The sequence below is a fragment of the Mandrillus leucophaeus genome, unplaced genomic scaffold, assembly GCF_000951045.1.
Source record: "Mandrillus leucophaeus isolate KB7577 unplaced genomic scaffold, Mleu.le_1.0 Scaffold15, whole genome shotgun sequence".
In the NCBI taxonomy this organism is placed as follows: domain Eukaryota; kingdom Metazoa; phylum Chordata; class Mammalia; order Primates; family Cercopithecidae; genus Mandrillus; species Mandrillus leucophaeus.
In genome coordinates, this window is record NW_012101476.1 from 308118 (window position 1) to 329750 (window position 21633).

The window sequence follows — 21633 nt, forward strand, 5'->3', positions numbered from 1 at the left end:
TGGCTGAAGGCCAGTGCTGCTGGGTGCCCACATCAGACCCTCCCACTTTCAGGAGGCAGCCATATCTTGTTCATTCTCCACCAAAACACCCAAAGTGGCAGTGCCCTAAGCAACCAAGAAAGGGAAACCAGCATCGCAGGCACTTATAAATGCACCACTTATATGAATGATTAGTGGAAATTCACCCCATAACCCTTGCATCTCGGCTCACCCTCCAATGTCCACAGCTAGAAATTCAGCGTGCCCAAAGTCAAATAAGGAATACAGGCATGGCCAGGTATGGTGGCTCATGCCTGTAATCTCAGCGTTTTGGACGGCTGAGGTGGGCAGATCACTGGAGCTCAGGAGTTTGAGACTGGCCTAGGCAACATGGCAAAACTCCATCTCTACAAAAAATACAAAAATTAGCCAGGCAGATGGTGCACGCCTGTAGTCCCAGGCACTCAGGAGGCTGAGGCATGAGAATCACTTGAACTCAGGAGGTTGAGGCTGCCAGTGAGCTGAGATCACACTACTACTGTGCTCCAGCCTGGCAACAGAGCCAGACCCTGTCTTAAAAAAAAAAGAACATAGGCATACCTCATTTTATTCCACTTGGCTGTATTGCACTTTGCAGATATTATATATATATTTTTTTCGAATTGAAGGTTTATTTTTTCATTGCTAGAGCACAGGCAGAGTAGATTTCACATAATTCTTAAGGCCTCTAGGATTTTCAGAATGGTAAATGAGCTTTTACTTCAACTTAAAGTCACCAGCTGCATTAGTTCCAAACAAGAATCAGCCTTTCCTTTGAAGCTTTGAAGTCAGGCATTTACAACTGTTTACAGCATGACATACTGAATATTTTAATCCTGCTGTTGAGACCTACTGCTCAGAGAAAAAGATTTCTTTTGAGATGTTACTGTGCACTGATAATGCACCCAATTATTCAAGAGCTCTGATGGAGATGTATAAGATGAATGCTGTTTCCATACCTGCTGGAACAACCATTCTGCAGCCCATGGATCAAGAAGTAATTTTGACTTTCAAGACTTATTACTTAAGAAATATATTTAATAAGGCTATCACTGCCATAGTGATTCCTTTGACAAATCTGGGCAAAATAAATTGAAAAGTTTCTGAAAAAGAATCGCCATCCTAGATGCTAATAAGAACATTCGTGATTCATGGGAGGAAGTCAAAATATCAACAGCAGTTTGGAAGAAGTGGATTCCAACCCTCATGGATGACTTTGAGGGTTTTAAGACTTCAGTGGAGGAAGTAACAGCAGCTGTGGTAGAAATAGTAAGAGAACTAGAATTAGAGGTAGACCCTGAACATGTGACTGAATTGCTGTAATCTCATGAACAAACTTGAACGGATGAGGAATTGTTTCTTATGGGTTAGAAAAGAAAGTGGTCTCTTGAGATGGAAGCTACTCCTAGTGAAGATTCTGTGATTACTGTTGAAATGACAACACAGGATTTAGAATAGTGCATAAACATAGTTGATGAAGCAGTGGCAGAGTATGAAAGGATTGACTCCAATTTTGAAAGAAGTTCTACTCTGGGTAAAATGCTATCCAACAGCATCACATGCTACAGAGAAATATTTTGTCAAAGGAAGAGTCAGTCGATGCAGCAATCTTCATTGTTGTCTTATTTTAAGAAATTGCCACAGCCACCACAATCTTCAGCTACCACCCCCTGATCAGACAGCAGCCATCAACACTGAGGCAAGACACTCTAGCAGCAAGAAAATTAAAACTCACTGATGACTCAGATGATTACTAGCATTTTTAGGAGTATTTTAATGAAGGTATGTACACACTTAATAGACTACAGAAGAGTGTAAACCTAACTTTTATATGTATTAGAAAACAAACAAACAAAAATGTATGTTGCTTGCTTTATTGCGATATTCACTTTGTTGTGGAGGCCTGGAACTGAGCCTGCAATATCTCTGAGGTGTGCCTGCAAAAGATCTTTGTTTTGAGGATTTGCAGAGCAAGAAATGCCACTTGGTATCAATTAATCTCAGGAAGTGAACTAAATGCCTTGCTACAACAGAAACACAAAAAACTCGCCTTGAAGACACAGCCTAAAGCAAAACCACAAATCCCTTTTCTAGCAAACCCACTGTGAGGAAGCTGATATCATATTTTAAAGTGCACAATTTCCCTTACAGGCAAAGACAGCCAATCCCTGTTCCTTCTGTGGCACTGGGTTCAATGCTGGACTTCAGAAATTTACATTAAAGTACAAATAACCAGCCAAACACACAAAAATGTTATGAAAAAGGAAAGTTACAAAATGGCTGGAAAATTGCATTCTTTTCTCGCTTGATTTTCAAGACCTTGTGTCTTATCACACGATGGGGACTTCTCTGTCATTATGAGCATCCCATACAAATTAAGGGCACCCTACAGTGGTCTCCCTGGGAGATGAGAGACTTGATTAAAAGGAGGTGAATTTCTCATCCCTCCGTGGGCCTTTTATCCAAGCTGCAAATACTGACTTTATTGAGCATCTATTATGTAAGGCACCATGACGGGGCTAACAGGACTTTCCTCAGGCTTCACTGTTTGGCTCAAGTGTTCCTCATAAAGCCATCATCCTGAACAGCCAGAGAGACTGAAGTAATATTCCCTTCCTAGGAACTTCTAGAGATGCTCCCTCAGCGATAATAATTTCCATGTCTGTTTTATCCATTAGATGGTGAACTATTTAGGGGCAGGGATCTATTTTGCTCTTCCATGTATTTCCAGAATCCAGCAGAGGATGCAACCAAACTAACAAGAGGAATTAATGAATCACCTCTAGTCCCCCAACACTCTTTCAGCAGTCAACAGAGACTCAGCAAACCTTTTGTGGAGATCAAAAACGTGTGCAGTGAGAACCCATTTACCTTTGATATCTTGTCACAATTTGTTTTTGGACAATCAGGGTTCTTGCAACATTTTTCATTCACAGGGAGGGTGTATGAATTAGGACACAGAGCATTTGCTATAAAAAGGGCATTGTGATGTGAAGGACAACCCTAAATTATGTCTCTAACCAGTCAAAGCTACCTGAAGTTCACCAGAAGCCAGCTGCTGTAACTAATCAGCAGGGAGGACCCGTGTGATGGCAACGGTGGTCGAGACAGACGTTCTTAATTAAGCAACTATTTGGTTCTCCAGTGCAAAATCTGAACACTTCTGAGAGATGGGCCTCTATCATTTCAAGCTCCTCTCACTGTTCTCATTCTTAAAAAGAGTGGTCCTCAAACTGTGGCCCAGACCAGCCGCATCAGCATCACCTGGAAGTTTGACAGAAATGCAAATTTCCAATCCCCAGGCCAGATCTGCTGAATTAGACTGTGTAGGGCTGTGGCCCAGCAAGCTATATTTTAACAAAGCCCTCCAGGTGATTCTGACACCTGCTAAAGTATGAGAACCACCGCTATAAAGTTTTGCCCAGATGGAGAATCTATATGGCTTGAGTAAATCCTACCCGTTAGCAATTGTCAACAACACACAGATTATGAAGCTGCAGTTCTATTCAGCAAAGCCAGGACTACAGGGAGGTGACTAGGGTGCAAAATTGAAGGAGGTGCCTCACATTCTGGGTGCCTACTCTGATTCTCTGTGACTCTGTGGAACTCGAGGCATTGTGTCCACACTTGATTCTTGATGGGGATTTACTGACTAGATGCTGCACAAATGACTCTCTCTTGCTGACTTCTCTTCCCATGAGCTAATCAGCAAATAAATTTAAACAAGCAAATTAAATACTAGTCCTTGCAAATTGCAATACTTACAATTCAGTGTTCTACCCTTTTTTAACAACATGGTATCTAGTCGCTAAGACCTTGAGCACAATGTTCAAGAGTATCAGGCCACATAGGTGGATCTCAGCCTGTATCAGACACAGGAGGCTGGATTAGGTCTTAGGTGGTCTCCTCAAAAGGGCTCATAGTTGGGTGTTCAGCACCATAAATGGTTCCAACTGGATCTGCCTCATTCTTGGGTGCCTTGGCTCCTGGGTGATTACTATTTCCTGATACTTCCTGAGGATTTGCAGAGCAAATTCTGGCTCCTGCCTTAACTCATCCTTCAACAGGGCTTCCACTCTCCTGACAACAATCGTCACCCCTGAGACACCACTGCCCACCACCCTCCCCCCATCTCCCACTTGATGGCCATCCCTGGGGCCACACTGACAAAACTCTGAGGCCAGGCTCTAGCCAGACCCCGGCAGAACTAGGGTCCTTTCCAATTTCTCTGCATCTATCTACTTGCATTATTTTCCCTGCTGCCACCTAAGATGTCATCTCTTGTTAGGCAGTCAGCATTCTCAGAAAAAGGAAATTGTTGCCTTTATGTTTGGGAGACAGCCTGGGAGAACCAATATGTTCATCAGTCCTAGAGGAGGTTGTACAAGATGCTCTTGAAACAAGAGGGCAAGGTCACAACCATCTGCTGAGCATGAACTTGTCCAGGGACCTGTGTGGTCCACCCAAGCCTTGGTACCATGACACCAACTATTTCTTTCTTTTCCAGTCCTGGGGGAGGCCTGTCATATGCTATCAGTTTGTGCATTAAGAGGCCAATTTACTCAGCTAAGCTGTCCCTGCCTTCCTTCTTTCTTTTGCCCAGTGGAAGGAATTGTGAGGGTGACTTGGCTCAGGCCATTTTGCCATTTTCTATTACTAAAATCTTTCATGTTAGCAGGCTCTGATGTGGGAAGTCCTAACAAAATGACCCCATGAAAGGTTTGACTCAAAAGAGAGGCAATGAGACTTAACAAGTAGATGAGTTTATTTCACTTAATGACCAGGAGATGCCCAAGAGAATAATCTGTTTTCCTCAAATCATATTTTGCCTCCCATTCAGGAAACTAATGTCTAATATTTTCTGGGTCTCCTGACAAGAAATTCTCCTCAAAATGTTCAATTTTTCTGTTCTGGGTGTTGTCAATTATCCTTGCAAGCCCAACTGGGTGCTATCTGTGTAAATTGTCCACCTGATACATCCTACATAAATCCTCATGGTCTGTGCTACTCTGTCTTACTCCAGGTCTCAGGACTGATGTCAGGAATTATGTGTGTCCTTGGGAAAACTATGTATCCCAGTCCTGGTCTACTATTCTACAGCAAACCCTGAATGGCTTAGCACCCAAATGGCCTTGGCAGAGGCTGGGGTTGGGTGGGCCTTCTATTTCACACCTCTGTGCTTATGTAGTATGTGTCTCAGAAATATCCTGACGGAGGACTCCAAACTCTTCCCTCTGCTGCCACCAGTGACTCTCCCAAAACACAAGTTAGGTTACTGCCTCCTCAAAAACCTTCAGGGGTTCCCCAATGCCTATGACAAGCAAAGCCTTCATGACTGGGTGCCAGAATACTTACATTCTCCACTCCATCTAGGCCACTCCAAAGACCCCTGGCCACAGCCACACTCAGGCATTTACTGTGGTCTCAGCATGTCCCTATTTCCTCCATCATCCTAATTAGGGAAAACTTGCCTAGATTTACCAGACTTTACATCTCTGTGTGTCAACATCCTCACCTGTAAAACGGGGGCAAGAGTAGTACCTACTTATAGAGTTGTAGTTAGGACTCAGTGAGTCACAGGCATCCAGTCTCAGAATGATGCCTGGCATCTGGTAAACCTAGACAGGTAATATTATTAGTTGAGCATTCTCCTTATGGTATAGAACTAGGTTTAATAAGACCTCCTCCTAAACCAGGCTCACTCTCCCAAACCAGAGGTAATGACAGCTCTTTCTGTTCTCACAGCCCATGCTAGTGGAACCCCCAACTTGTTCTTACCCAATTCTGTGCTTTTATGTGCTTGTCTTCTCCTCTGTTAAACTATAAGCATTTTGAAGACAGGGATCTAGTCTAATCCATTAGACTGTGCGGAAGTTCTTTAAAGAATCTAAAGTTTAGCACTTTAGATCCCTTAAAGAACAGATTCCTTAAAGAACTTCCATGACAACTTGCACATAGTAGGCTCTCGCTGAATATTTGCTGGATGGGAATTAATCTGAGAAAAAGATTAAAAGCAGGCAGTCAAAGTGCACAGACTTTTTGGATTCCATGTGAGGATTCAGTGTGAGAACCCAGGTGTTTACTCCATACCAACTACCCACTGGAGAAATCTCATCACCCCAAAAAGCATGTGTAAATGCAACTATGTGGAGGTGGCTCTGGAATAAACTGAATGTGATTGTAACCAGGGATCCTGAATGGAGATTTCAGGAATCCACGAATTTACTTCAACTGTGGTCAAAAGGGGATCCAATGTACTTTTTATTTTTTCCTAGAGAGACTTCCTAGAGAGTTTTCATTGAAGGTTCATAGGGTTGGTAAGGCCCCCAAATTAAGACCTCTTGACTTAGCTATTCAGAGACAAAGTTTGTGCCCCTCTAGGGCTTTACAAATAAGGAAAGATGTAGCTGTCCTTACAAGGCACCACCCCACTAAGTAGGGAGAATTGGGCAACGGGTGCTTCATGATTTTAGGGAAGGCTCCTTCAATAATTCCATGTTAAGAGACCAGCAAGGAAGGGAAATAATAGGCAGAGGGAGCCGGGGACTTGGAAGCCTCCACGGCTCACTCCTCCTCGGCGGGTGTGGAGCCAAAATTTATCCATCATTACATGTGTGTCCTCAATCTGGGGCCCAGACACTCGCCATTCAGCTCTGTCTGGACATGAGGGTTGTTTTCTGTTGAGGTGACTCAAAAACATACTACCTCAGGATTCAGACATACAAAACAAGGCTGCTCACCTAATGATCATGCAGAGTTAAGTGACACTTAAACACTAGGGTAAACCCGATACCAGAACAAAGGGAAGGAAAAGACCATTAGTGCAGAGTCCCCGTTGCATCTCCTGCTGGCAGATGATTTGGAAGGAGCCTTCACGCAGGAGCCTGTTTTATTTGCAGAAGCCACAGTGGTAAATTAAAGCCCATCCTAGCCCATTCCGGGCTCTCCAGTTCCTCTTGGAGCTATTCCTATCGCTGCCCATAGGCCACTAAAACCTGCCCACATTCAGAATGATTGATTCTGCTCAAACTGCAAGCCACAAACTCATGTCGAAAAATCCACTTCAAATCAGTCATTAGCTTCCTTTATGGATTTTTCAGGTCATGAGGAATAGGACCTGAAAGTCCCATTTACTGGAGAGTAGAAAGCAGGTGTCGGAAGAGGCGGGGGCAACTGGAAAAGCCACAGGGAGCTGGGGGAGCCCTTGTTTTCTACCAATCAACAAAGGGGATATAGCAAAAATTTACCCATGACTTCATTGCCAGTGCCAGATATTCAAATGCAAACCAAAGGGCCCTGGGGTCTTTCTGTACACTGGGAGTCAAGGGAAATGGAGAGAGGGCTCAGAAGGGGCCCATCTTTGCTCCCAGGTCAGATGGAGGATATGGAGCACCTGGGACATAGAAAGACATGGTAAGGGAGGAGTGTCTAAGACTTTCTCACTTGTCATGGGATGGTCCATTCCAGCTGGGCTACGAGGGAGACCATGGTGGGCTGGTGGGATAAGGCATCCCAGCGACAGGAACTGAGGCCTTAGCAGCAGCCCAAAGGCAACCAACACAAGAAGCCCGAGTTCTGTAGCTTGGCAAGTTTCCGCTCACCACCTGACCCACGTTTAGCAATTCTGATGTACCATGAAGCAGACAGCTCCAGCCCAGGATGACTGCCTCCCTCAGCCCCTCTCCGGCAAGGAATGAAAGCAAGATCCACTTTGAAAATTCTCCCCCATCATGCAAACTGACATAGGCATGCTTTTCAAAAACCCACAGCCAATCTGTTGATCATTACTTATTTACAAAGGCCTTCGGGCAGAAAGTCCTGTAAAAACCATACTTGATACGATATACACTAGCTTTTTCTGCTTGTGGAAAAAAAGTCCCCCCAAGGCTACCTCAAACCATCACTTTCTATTGCACATAAAATGTAGCGTGTAACACTAAAGTATTTAATATATATGGTATAATATATCTACAGGAAAGGCATTTGTGTAGAAGTATGTTACCCTGGATTTGGTAATTTGATGTTTTGCTGAAGGCTACGACTTAAAAAAGCCTCCACCTCATACAGAAGACCTGTCATCTTAGTACCCAAGAGCCAACAGAATAAAGAAGTAGCCTTAAGCAGCAAAACTTTGACACAGCTTTGAAGCATATGAAAACAGTATAACTCCTCAGAATTATTATTACTCAAGATCAAAGAAATGAGCCATACTTTACATAGCAAACAGGGACAGGGAATTTGGCTCCAACGGTTTCAGATTTTTCAGACTTCTCTTTATTTATTTATTTGCTTCTCTAAATTTAGGCAAAGGAAAGTAGCTGGGCTTTTCTCTACTTTAAATGGGAATAACTATTAGAATTAGATAAGGCAATTACCTAAAGGTGAGTAAATAGGAAATGAATGCTAGCATGACAACTGGCATCATAAAAACGAAAAGCTTGGCAGTTGGCACATTTTATTCCTCCTCATAAACTGTAAACAAGCATGTAAATCAGCAACACCCAAGGAAGGCTGGGTGAATGGGAAGGCAGAGAACTTTTAAGGAAACATTTAACAGGAATAGACGGGGATATGAAAAAGGAGTTGGGTGGAGTGGGTCTTCCACGGAGAACCTGTGTCCTCAACCATATGAAGAAAGACTGCCCTTGCCTATTTTCCAGAAAGGTAGACATGGAGTGCCAGGGACATGCAAATGTTACTGAAGATGGGGAATGGAAATCACCACTATTGTATTTCAAAAATCAAAGCCAGTGGTCATGACAAGAGAAAAGTAATGTCAAGATGGCAGGCATTTCCAGAGCAGCAACCACATAGGGTGAGCAGTGCAAATCTGAACTCACTCCTATTTCATTTGGGTGGTAGAGAGTCAGGATGTCAGAGGAAAAAAATGCTGGAATTGGCAGATGAATTGAAGACAAAAAGGAGAGATAAAAGATGGAGAGGCCAAGAAGAGGAAACTGTAGAACGCTGTTGAAATTTGACTTCACTTACTATTTACCAGAGGAAGCCATAGTCGAGAAAGAAGTGAGGGAGAAAGAGAGAGAAGGAGGAAGGAAGGGAGGGAGGGGGGAAGAAGGGAAGGAGGGAGGGGGAAAGGAGGAAGGGAGGGAGCAAAGGAAGGAAGGAAGGAAGGAAGGAAGGAAGGAAGGAAGGAAGGAAGGAAGGAAGGAAGGAACGAAGGAAAGAAGGAAGGAAGGAAGGAAGGAAGGAAGGAAGGAAGGGAACGTGTACATGCATGCTCTATTTCATAATTAATATTGCTTTTAGCCTGAGCAGAACTGTATTACTTCTGAACTTTGCTTTGGCAAGTCCACAGATTATTAGACTTTTTTTTATCAGTCAAAATCAATTAACAGAAATTTGATTTCAATCGACAGGATAAAAGGAAGGTAATCTTCAGGTTCATTTTTGATTGTGATGATACATCTCACATATGGCCTTAAGTACAGAAAACAGTCCTCAGAGGGACTCCAGCAGAAACAGACTGCCGCAGGCAAACTAACCACACGAGTTCCTCTGATTGGTTACCGCCGTCATTAGTGCCACTGCTGTTTAGGAACTACACACAGACAGGACATGGTGACAGCTAAGACTTTAAAGCCTATGTATTTTTCAAACAGCTTTTCAAACTGTTTTTCATGACAGAATTTTTTCAGCTCTATCATTAACTGCTGACAAGCTGACAGAATAAATACTCTAGCCTTTAAGAAGCCATCTAACGATCTCGGTCCCCTCCCCCACCCTGGGCTTGCTGGGGAGGGGAGACTCTGGGCCTGGCAGGGTGAGGAGGGGGCGAGGGGAGGAAGAGAAGGGCTAAGAGGGAAACCGTGGGCAACCAACCCCTCTCCTTACCTCATCAGCTTAGGCGAGGAGTTGGGTGAGTTCCGCATGCCTCCATTCCGTTGCTTTTTTTTTGGTGATAGCGTTGACGGCTGCTCATCTTCAACTGGAAATACAGGCAGCTCATGAGATTATGAACAGTTTGAGGGCAGACTGTGAAATACAGGCAAAATATCAAAGGACACACACTCAAGGCTCAGTCACTCACTAGGAATTCATGGCTGTCTTTTAGGACCCAATGACAAAGACCAAATGTGTTAGTCAAACAGGCTGGCTTAGAGAAGGTGAAGGCATCACCTCTTTACACTCCAGCCTTTGAACATGCACTTTAAACAGACTGAAATAGTTTGTAAACACCCTGCCGTAAGAAAAAGAAAAAAGAAAAAAGAAATCATGATTTATCTGTATACCAAAAAAAAAAAAAAAAACTTATGAACAATCATTATTCCTAGAGTTAATTTTGGTTACTTTGCTTTGCCCAGTAATCGAGTGCATTTTTTTGTAACCAAAATCAGAAATAAAGTTGTATTTGAAATGTCGGCATAACTGCCAGCCTGCTGCTTCTCCAGATGAACCAACTTAGCTGGTTCCTAATCCCTGCATGCCAGAGAAAGAGCATTGAAAACAGGCAAGGATTCAAGGTCTTGACAGCCAATGTTTCAATCACGTCGGGGCACATTGGCGCATGCTGGCTCAAGAATCCCAAGCCCAACTCAGCTTTTATCCCTCCAACTGCCAAGAGGGAGGGCTTGTGGGGCTGTGCCAATGGGGTCCTTTCTTAACCCATGAAGACAGGAGCACCGGGACTGGTGAGGTTGGAGGAGAGCCCCAGAATGAAGGAGGAGGTTGCCATTGAATGAAATCTCTGATGATGAGGCAGCGGGGCAGGGATGGAGGGCAGCACAGGGGATTGGAAACCAAAAGCTGTTTTCCAAATATCTAAACCACACAGATCGCTAAGCAATGTGAAGCTTCACTTAGAAACACCACAGCACACTCTACTGCTCTTGCCCAAAGACACCCACTAATAAGCTTTGCAGATGTATTAGCCTGCATCATGCTTCTTTTTAAGAGAACTGCTTGATAATTAGCAGATGCAAACCCAGCCTGTCACCCAAGGGCATCAGCGGCAAAATTCTAGTCCTCCTCTCCCCACCCCCACAATTCAGGCTAAAGCTGTAATGTCAAGAAGGAAAAATAGTATCTTCAGATTCTTATAGTTGACTGCAACACAGACTAGGAGGAAAGCACCCCTGAAACTCAGAATGCACGGCAGTTACCTTAAAGCTAAGAAGAGAAATATTAGCAGTGATGACATCAAAAGAAGCTTTGATATATGTTAATGGTGTAGGAGTCTTAGATGGGGGAGAAAGTGCCATGTCAGCTACTTGGTATTATTCAGGAAGACCCATATTAGAGCATCCATTATATGGTACTTCCCTGAAAATGCTAAATAAATTTAGTAGGTTATGATACATGGTTCCAAGGCAATTTTAATAATCCAACTACCCTCCAAACCTGCTTCAAAGTATTACACATTTTACACTCTCCTATTCTGCTGTCAGTTTGGGCTTGTCTAAATCCTGGCTGATGCAGAAAAAGGGAATGACTCTGGTGTAAGGTGAGAGTGAGACCAGAAGAAATGAAGGCAAGAAAGCACCTGCAAACACCCACAGCCCACCCCCGGTACCAGCTGCTTCCTCTGACACCCACCAGGGCCCATGCTCAGGCTGCGACCGTATCAGTCATTTAGAGCTCCAGGCAGAGACTATGTGGCTGGGATAATATCGCATCTTATCAGAAATGAGTATCCAAAGCAAATCACACAGAGACTAAACAGCACTTAAAAGATTAAAGGAAATAAATACAAGCCACATAAATGGTATTGAAAAAAATCACTTAGAGTTGATATGCATCTCTCGGCAAGCAAACAGGCACTCTGAGCTTGACCTGAATTAATCTTCCTTTCACAGGATAGGGGACCAGGCATCCGAGGCAATAATGCGGTAGAAAGGCAGTGAGGGTGTATGTGTGTGTGTGTGTGAGTGTGTATAAGTATACTTTCGCACTTTCCCCATCTTAGAATGAAGTAGAAAGTCTTGCACTGACTAGACCTATAAGACAAGGTCATCTTTTAATATGGGCCGCTTGCAATTGGTATATTGTGTTCAGGGTGACCTAGATTGCTTGCGTAGCATGCTGGAGCAAATAACATGTGTGTGTTTGTGTGCGTGCATGTGAGTCGCTCTAGTCAGGGTGCAAGTTCTGTTTTTCTCATCTTAAGGTTATAATTCAGTTGGCCTTCTTAGGGTTGTAATCCCACATCCAAAGGTCTTTTATCTAACCTAGTCTACCACGGCTAGCGTTTTTCAAGGTCACCAGATGTTACCACGGTTGTGTCCAGTTACACAATGAATCTAGATGAGTTAAGACCTGAACAGAAGTCATCCTCCCTAGCATACCTGTGGGATTCTTTTGCTTAGCATTTGCTTCCCTGTTTGCATTGGGCCTATAACAAATAATTCTCTTTGGTTAAGTGGCCATTATCTTTACATCTTGTTGCTAGCTGTTGGCCCACACTGATCTTCAGATGGAAGAGTTGCAAGTTAATAACCTGTTAGCCAGCTCCAGGGAGACACCTCATTCTGGTAGTAAAGTTGTGCCTCTTCTACGCAAAGAAACTATTTATTTTCATTGCAACTCAGAAAGATCATCTATCATAATCAGACTGCATTTAAAGTGGGATTTGTTCTCCTAAATGAAACTTGGGTTTAAAGGTTTCCTCCTGCACTCACAGCCTTGGAAATGCAGATCTGTTCCCTGAAGAGATGGGGGAAAACGTCTCCAGCTTAAATATATGAACGCTGTGTAATGGAGACCATTACATATGGCTTAGGTCCCTCAAGAGAAGCAGTGATAACTTCTTTCTCATAAGTAGGGTATAACCACATTTAATTATTAGCCTTTATATGGATCCTATCAATTTCTGTATATTTAAAGAAAGCAGATCTAGGAAAACTTTTAGTTAAGCTATAAAATATAATTTTCATTTCATGGCTTCTGTGACTACATGAGAGGAATAAAAATGGAATTAAAAGGGAGGCTTAAATTTACTCACTTTCACAAAAGACAAATGTGTTGAAGTAATGGGCCACTACCTCATGACGATGCACATTTACAAGCTCTTATTTAACTTACATTTCGGCTAATTACAATACACCTCCATCTCTGGCATTTTCACTTGCCTTCATGCTGCGGAAGCCACATGAAGATATGATCCTTTAAAGAAACCTGACTTCTTTAGAACACAAACAAGTTCAGGAATCTAACGTGGAATTTTTATACGAGCTGAACTCCATCCAGTCTCCAAGTACTCATAAAATTCAAGGGCTTGTTTTTGCACATCCCTAAGTATAACACTTAATGTGCTGTTGTAACTTCCCAGCGCTCCCTTGTCTAATAGGCACTGAATCTAACAGTTTTACAGTTTGGGAAGACTCGGTGCTAGGAAAATGTCAGGCAAGTCTAATGAGGCTTCAGATCCCCTGGTTTGCGCTAGAGTTTAATTTAAAGTTACAATGATGTTTTAACATGTTTGCTTATACTTGACTAAAGAGGATTCGTTATTTCAATGACATAAGCTCCAGACAATGTTCTGGGAATTGATTTAAGATGTGGTGGTAATTCCAACAGCCTTAATGCAGAGTTGAACATCTGTAACAACATTTTACTCGACTTTTCATCAGCATTCTGTTTTCAAGCAAAAGCAAGCAACGTCTTCCAGAAACACTGGCCAGAACTCTGGGCTTACTTCAAAATGATTACATATTTCACTAGATTTCTTTAAAAAGAAATATCTTCCTTTATCAGCCTTGCCAGATTGCAAACACTGTGTCAGGGTTTACCAAGCCTCTTTATGGTCCTTGGAGTGAAATGGGGCAATGATTGCAACTCCCAGCCTTCCCTAACTCAGTCTAATGCCTGCATAGAACGGACCTGATGCTCAGCTCTAGCCTGGGGCACATTCCCTCTGCCCTGTTTCCCCAGTGAGATTTAAGGGGATGATGCCCTTTAAGATTTAAAGGTGAGTTTGTTGGCTGGAGTTACAAAACCAGTTCAAAGCAAATAAACTCGGAAACGTAATAAAAGGCAAACAACTCATAAACATGAGTCAACCGCTATCTCCATTATGTTATTAATCACCACATCTGGAGAAACCCACATCTGTACACACTTAGCAGGTCATTAGTAATGTCATATTCACACTGGAGTCACTCAGAGTAAGAGTCATGCAAAGTGGTTTGAACACAAAGGCATCTAGCTAACAGGGCTTCCGACTAAAGTCTTGCGCAAGCTGCCAGTTTGGGGGTGAGGTTGTTTTAATTATTATTAATTTTTTTTACAGTTTTCCCTTTTGGTATTTTGCTGCCCAGCAAGCTAAGTGCAAGCTAAAATCCACAGTAGTGCATCGCTCTTCTTCAACTGAGCTCAGCATGGTAAAGTAGAAGGTTGAGGGGTGCAGGGCAGTTATTAAAAATGGGGATGGGTCACAGTCCTCCTTCACCTGGCTCGGTCACAAGCCGAGAATTGGGAGTTTCCTTCTTGAACTCAAATGGGTCTTTGAAATAGCGTGATCTAGCTGCAACCTTGACTGCCAAACAATAAGGAGAAAAGAAAACGGAAATTAATCCTTAGTGAAATGTGTTTTAGAAAAGTTCCAAACCAATTTTAACACTGAATAGCTTTGAATCAAACTGGAAGTTTCTCCCTCACAGCTGAATTGCCTTTTTTTCCCCTTTCTTTTACCCTGATGACTGCCTGCAATTCCTTTTGCTGTTTTATTGTCATCCATGTCAGGAGGGATAATACTTCTGGAAATTCAGAAGACAATCTTCTTAGTATAACTTCCAAAAATATACAGACTTCCCCGTCACCCCACAACATGCACAGACACCGAACACTCAGTTTAGCAGCAAGATCAGACCCATTCTCTCCTGAAGTCTGCTAAAAGAAATTCCACTGAAAAATCAGTCCTTGGTGATAAACTTTTGCTGTCTGTCTCAAACTGGTGGCTTGGTCAGTCCCCTTAGTTGTGATATCAGTGCCTAACATTAAACGCCGTGAGTTTGCCATTCCTCAGAAAAAGGATCCACGGCATTTCCTTTGGCCGTCAGCGACACCAATGAAAAGTGGGTGTTTCAAATGTTGTTTTACTAAAATGAAGGGTAGGGAGTGATGGTAAAATTCCTGGAATTTTATAACAGTCGTGTTGCAAAATGTAATTCACCATGGACAAAACTCCCAAGCTGACCTAAGCTCTCTCTGATACGACTGTTTAAGACTTTCACCAGAAAGTTTGTGCAAGTTAACTCTCAAAGTCTTAGGATGTGGCCACAAGAGTGCAATCTTGGGATTAGAGGATGGAATGGTGCCTGGCTCTTTTTCACACAAATCAGACTGGTGAGAGGGTGTGGTTATTTCCTTAAGCAATGATGGGTAAACAACCACAAAAATAACAATATATGCCAGATGAACAACCCATACTGTGAATTTGGTAGTATAATTGCTGTAAAGGAGCGCTTGACTGCTGTTTCGGGATGAATCCCACAGTGGGGAATGTCATGTGTCCATCAACGAGGCTGAGCTGTTAAGCACAGCTAGGATCAGGTAAGCCAGGCAATGGAGCCACGTTCTACGCCCAGAGTAGTGGGCAGTACCAAAGTGCAGGGGAGTTAAAGTGGGTGTGGGTGATAGCCTTGGAATGAGAATTTCTTGCCTGACAACCTTGGAATAGCACATATCACCAAGAAGTTTGATGAGCACTGTAGTATTCTTCTTAAAAATCAACTATAAATCTATCTTTTGAAAGAGCATGGCTAATATTTTTTTTTTCTGAGACAAGGTCTTTGTTGCTCAGGCTGGTATGCAGTGGTGCTATCTTGGTTCACTGCAACCTCTGACATCACGGCTAATATTAAGCCACAGATGAGGAAAAGATGAAAGACGCTGCCCCTTAAAAGCAACCCCAACAATCGTAATATCTCAAACATATACACCTCTCTAAAATTGAACAACCACATTATCATATACATTATTCCAGCGGGATAATTTCACAAGTTCTAGCTAGGAAATAGGAAATACACTTACTTGGAAAACCTAATGGGTGTCAGTTTTTTAAAAATCTGTGGTTATGCAGAATAAGAATTTTTAAAAATGTCTAAGTGACCTGTACTTCCCTAGGACAGGCATAGGGAGTGCCCACCCTATGGTAGGCTGCCAGGGCAGGGAAGGGAGGCTTGTTAGAGCTTTTGCATTTCTGGCTTTTGTGGAGCTAATAGGAAAATGGGGAGGGAGACTTTAAGGAACAATAGGTTACATAGAAGTTAATCACAGGGTATATTTCTGGCTCTATTCACTGCCTAGGAAACCTGAATTGTGTAAGTTTGAGTCCATCAACACAGAGTAATGAAAGAATTCAGCTCCTACATGGGAGAGAGAAAAAAATACTATATAAATATATTAACAGAATCCACATGACTTGGAATGCAGTGTTCTCTACAAAATACTGTGGGCCTAATGGATCCTCTAGAATCCAATTGGGTAAATTAGATGCACCCATGGTACCCATGCCGTAGGTCCCCAACCCCAATCTCAAACTATGTTCTGTATGTATCCTGAGAGGAATCCAGCATCTACCAAAGCCCCCCATATCTAGAATCGCAGCTCATATATCTTCACTGTAGACTTGACCTGTTAGAATCATTGCCCAACGCTCTGCCCTGCTCAGTATTCAGTAGAAAATCCTTTTGGAATTTTCCGGATGCCTTTAGCCATTTTCTTTTTCCCTGGAATAGACTCTCTATTACCTCAAGGGCAAAGAAAAGTCTCAAGCAAAAATCACTAGGTATTAGTTTCTTAGAGATGAGACATGGGGATGAACAATGGAATTCCAACAGGAAATGCACAATTGAAAAGAGAAATTCAAGAACATCCCTGAATTTTTGCTGTGGGGTTTGGAGAATGGGAAGGTACTAGGAGACGGGAGATAATTTTTACTTTGCATCCATCTGGGAGGGGTGGGGAATGTATAAAAGTCAAATACAAACAGCCCCTTCCCAGCTTTTCTTTCCTTCTCTCCCTACTCCCTACTCCTGACACCAAAAGCCAACTTTTGGCTTTGAGGCCAAAAGTTAAAACTGACTCTTTTAGGTTGCCGTAGCACGTGCAATCCATGTTTGTGGGGGACAACTTTTAGAGTAGGGATGAAACCTGCCACATCCTGGGCACCAACAGCTGCTTCCTTCTCATCTTTCTCACGTTCAGGGGTCAGCAAACTGTAGCCTGCCACCTGTTTTTGTACATCCCATGAGCTAAACATGTGTTTACATTTTTAAGTCATTGGGGAAAAAAATCTAAGAATAATAATATTTTGTAATCCACTAAAATGACATGAAATTCAAATTTTGGTGGCTATAAATAAAATTTTTTCAGACCATAGCCACAGTTATTGGTTTACCTGCCATCCCTGGCTGCTTCCATCTCTAACGACAAAGTTGAGGACTTTGCCATATGTGTTGCAAAGACTAAGATATTAATTTGCTGACCTTTGACAGAGAAACTTTGCTGACCCCTGCAGTAGTTTAATCTTCTCATATTTCCCTTGCTTTCCAGTCTCCACAAAGAACAATGTTCTTCCCAACCTGTCAAGACAGCCAAATAACAAAAGAAATACCCATGGAGCACACCTGAAGTACACAGATCTGGGGACGTCGAGAGGAACGGAGGTAGTTTAGTGACTCTACTGTCCCTACCACCCAACCCACTATTAGCCCTGCTGGTCCATTCATGTTTGAGGTCATGAGTCAGGTGAGTTTCACATTTTCCAACTCAAGCTAAGTTAAATTCATCCATCCAGTACTTTGGAAAGCAAGGCGAACCACATCTACCGTGAGCAATTCCTCGAAGCTGTCAGCGTGTGCTGCCAGTCCACCCTGCGAGAGCCCCGTACAAGACAACAGATTAACCATTAGACTAGATATGTTGAAAATATACAGCTTCAACCTTTCCCCAGCTAGCTCAGAGCGATATATAGATGATTATTTCAACCGTCAGCTGCCGCATAGATTTAAACCCCTGCACAATAACTCCTGGATTCATCTGCCCCTTGTCAAACTTGCACAGCTTTAGTTGGAGGATACATGGTGTGGCAGTTTCACTGTGAATCCAGAATGATCCAGACGGCTGCTGTCTCTTTGTTAACAGGAAGGCAAACTGATGAGTTTGTAATGCATTTCTTATCAAAGGTAGTTTCAGAAAAGAAAATGTGCCCCATCAGTTTGGCTAGAATTTCACATACACTAGATTATGGGCTTAATCAGAACATCTCTGTTATTTTCTTCAGGAAATAGATAATTCCACATCCAATCCATTTAAATCATTTTATGCCAATGAATTATGCATTTATGAATTTATAATTATCCTTGATTTTTCTTCCCCTTTTGCAGTCTACTTAAAATCATCAGCTGGAGCCTACAAAGCAATAGTGCTTAATAGATACAAGCATGCTAATATATTTTTTAAGTGAATGCTGATCTTTCTGAGCTGTGTGTCTAAAATCATCACTGTGAATAAAAGAATTGTAATTTCCAACCCATACATTTAACAAAGACAAAATGGACTGTAATGGAATTTATGGAGCCTGTAAAGGAACTCTTTTTCTAAGATGGTTTACAATCAAATAGATTTGGATTTACTGTAGGTCATATCAGGTCCCCCAAAGTGTATCAAGAGAAAGTGCCTGTAAGATACCAAACACTGCTCCTGGCACCCTGGAAGGGCTCACACCTATGGCTGCAGCTGCTAGTTTCCTGGTGTCCTTATTGTTTCCAGCCCTAGTGAATTCAGTACTTAAATGCCAGCTTTGGAATCAATATTTATCCTGTCTTTACTTAAAATTATGACATTCTGTTCATCCTGGATTTTTAAAATTTTGATATTTTGAAAATATTTTATTTTGATAGCTTGAAAATATTGCATGAAACTATCATTTATCTTGATTCCTGAGGTTTTGGGTCTCCTCTTAAATTTGGTGCCCAAGGCAAAAGCTTCTCTCACCTCACCCAATTTCCAGCCCTGAACACCATTTCTCAAAGGTATTCGAGGTACTGGTTCTGCCACCCCACAGAACTGGACAAGGCAAATCTAAGACAAGAGTTATTTCTTTTGATCACTTCATGCTGTTTGCATGAGATTGTTAAGGAAGGCCCTTGAAACAAATGTTTCCTTGTGGATTTACAAATTGCCAGGCATCCAAAGGAGTGGAGAAAAGATCACGCTGCCTCAGGAATCTGAGATTTGCCACCTGCCCAGAGTGAGAAACAGAAAAGAGAGCTGGGGTCAGGTCTCTCATGGACTTTATTTCACATCCCACATCAAATTCTCCTGGTTAACACAATGTTGATTTACATTTCCACTTTGGGGTGAAAGTTTTTATTTGCTTATACATTTTGACACCAACGTTACTTTCTTTCTTTTTCTTTTTTTGCCCCCCACCTCCCTGCTGCCAAACAGCTTCAAATAGCCATGACTGGCAGAAGAAGTCAATCATACATTTCCATTTTCACTTTACTGTTTATATTCTTTAAATTAATGCTTGCCCCAATGATTCTTATATTTAAAGACCAGCCTAAAATCTAATTGTGTATATGTGAAACTGTTTTCTAAACCATAAGATGTTATATAAATATGAACCACTATTATTATTAACATTATTATTATTGGCTCATCCAGAAATACCATATCTTCCATTGAGCCAGTGGTGTCAAAAGCCCCCTAGAATTCTAATATATATTCCAGATGGGTGCACTGATACTTTCTTTGAAACTCAGATAAAGGTAAAATGCATGGGTTTTTAGTGCAACCCAGGTGCCCGATGAAGAATGTTCTGCCAGAACACTTTAGAAATACAGTATGCTTTTAACCTTGGGAGGTAAGGACCAGTGTGGATTATGACTTTACACTAAACACAGCATTTAGTATATTTCTTAAGGGCATAATCACCTTCTATGGATGTTCTTGAACTATAAAATCATTATCTGTATGCTATTATAATTATCCTTGGACACATCCTGTGCAATATTTTATAATGCTAGTGTATGGCAGGCCCTTTCTGGTCAACACATTAGAGAAAAAGGTGTAGAGTGCAACAGAAGGACTGGGAGATGCTTGGAGATGCTCTGGCTTCACCCTCTTTTGCCTCAAAGCTGCACTCATATGCAGACCCTGAACCAGGACCCAGGTCGGCTGACTTCTAATTCAGATCATTTGCTGCCAGAATTCTGCCTGTGAGACCAGCATGAGGATATGAGCTTCTTGAGTCAGTCCACCTGCCCAAGTCCCAGCTCTGACCCTCTTTAGAGCTCTTTTTCTAAGATAGTTTATAATCAAATAGATTTGGATTTACTGTAGGTCAAATCAGTTACTCCATACCTCGATGTCCTATGATCTACCGTGATCCCTACTGGACCAAGGAGGACACCAAATTTGGGAGATGCTTTGGGATTACAGGACATAACCAGGAGCTGCAGGCTGACAGTCTGAGGACCAATCTTTAAGTCTGAAGATTGTCCATATGAATATGGATTTCTAACTTCTAATTAAAAATCTCATAGAGGACTGAGTCCTCATTCCAAAAGGGTGCCTTTCTCCTGGGGCAGGAGCTTGTCAGCTGCTCAAATGCCCCACTGCTGCCTACTGTACCCCCAGATATACGGCAGGCACCCCATGTTTGCATTTCTGGCCCTGGAACCAGTGACACTCAAGTGTACCATCCCTGAGATAAAGATTTTAAGGCATGGGATATCCTTCCACAAATGCCAACTCACATTGAGTGGGTAGAGGGGTAAGAGTTAAGCACACAGGCCTTGAAGTCACACTGTTGGGTCTGAACCTAGGTATTTGGCAAATTATCTAACTTCAGTTTTCTCACCAATAAAATGAGAATTGGAATACCTATCTAATAGGGTTGTGAGAATGGACGGAAAATGTGAAAAGCACTTAAAAGAAGTCCTGGTGAGCTCTTTCTAAACGCTACCCATGATTATTGCCTTGGCTTTGAAGAGTCAGAACAATGAGAGTTCTCTGCCTCTGGGTCCTTCTCCACACCAGTCTGCCACCTTTGGACATGGTGTGATTCACATGGGTCCATACTCTCTCTCCTGCCCCAAGCAATTGATCCAGTAACCAACCCTTAGAATGGGGTGAGCCTTCCCACCCCCACCTGACCCCTACCCTTGCATCTCATTCGACTGTCACCTTTGTCCCTTGTTTCATATGGCCCCAATGAAGTGCTCAAGTCAAATAATTAGGTTTTGCCAAATGTCATAAAAACAAGAAAAGCCAGAAAACGTTTAAACGGACCTCAATTGGAGAAGGCTGGAACCATTCACGGCAAGAACAAATGAAAGACACATGGCGACAGAGGAACCCCACTGTTTCCTCTAAATTACAGGAAATTCACACCGCCTGATTGTGAGGGCCTCTTTCCCTTGACTTTCTGCTGGGAGGTCATGGGATTGATCGTGGTATTCAGACACGTGGGAGACAGAAGAAGCGGCAGGGGCATGGTGGGGTAGAGAAGCAGTGACTCCTTCACCAGGCCCTCCCACCATGTCTTCCTTTCACCTGCCTACTTGACCACCCTTGAAGGGACAGGTTAGGCTGCCTCCTCCAGGGGGCCTTCCCAGATGATTATGACAAGATCAATTCTCTCCTCTT

At 42.6% G+C, this 21633-nt stretch overlaps 1 protein-coding gene and 1 long non-coding RNA gene across 17 annotated transcripts in view; one reads left to right on the plus strand and one right to left on the minus strand.

Moving 5' to 3' along the window:
- Window positions 1-18511, plus strand: part of LOC105535685 — a 93289-nt gene extending 74778 nt beyond the window's left edge. Inside the window, exons 3-4 of the long non-coding RNA XR_001005480.1 lie at window positions 17530-17724; window positions 18363-18511. This is a non-coding gene — a long non-coding RNA (uncharacterized LOC105535685). The remainder of the gene's footprint in view (window positions 1-17529; window positions 17725-18362) is intronic.
- KCNMA1 (potassium channel, calcium activated large conductance subfamily M alpha, member 1) overlaps window positions 1-21633 on the minus strand; it is a 770521-nt gene that overhangs the window by 85732 nt on the left and 663156 nt on the right. For 13 of the 16 annotated variants that reach the window (XM_011974877.1, XM_011974876.1, XM_011974875.1 and 10 more), the window contains one exon: window positions 9871-9964. In XM_011974877.1, the coding sequence (XP_011830267.1) occupies window positions 9871-9964 (94 nt within the window). Of the gene's footprint in view, window positions 1-9870; window positions 9965-14422; window positions 14510-21633 lie in introns of all 16 variants that reach the window. The other 3 variants (XM_011974872.1, XM_011974878.1, XM_011974866.1) reach the window with 1 other exon arrangement.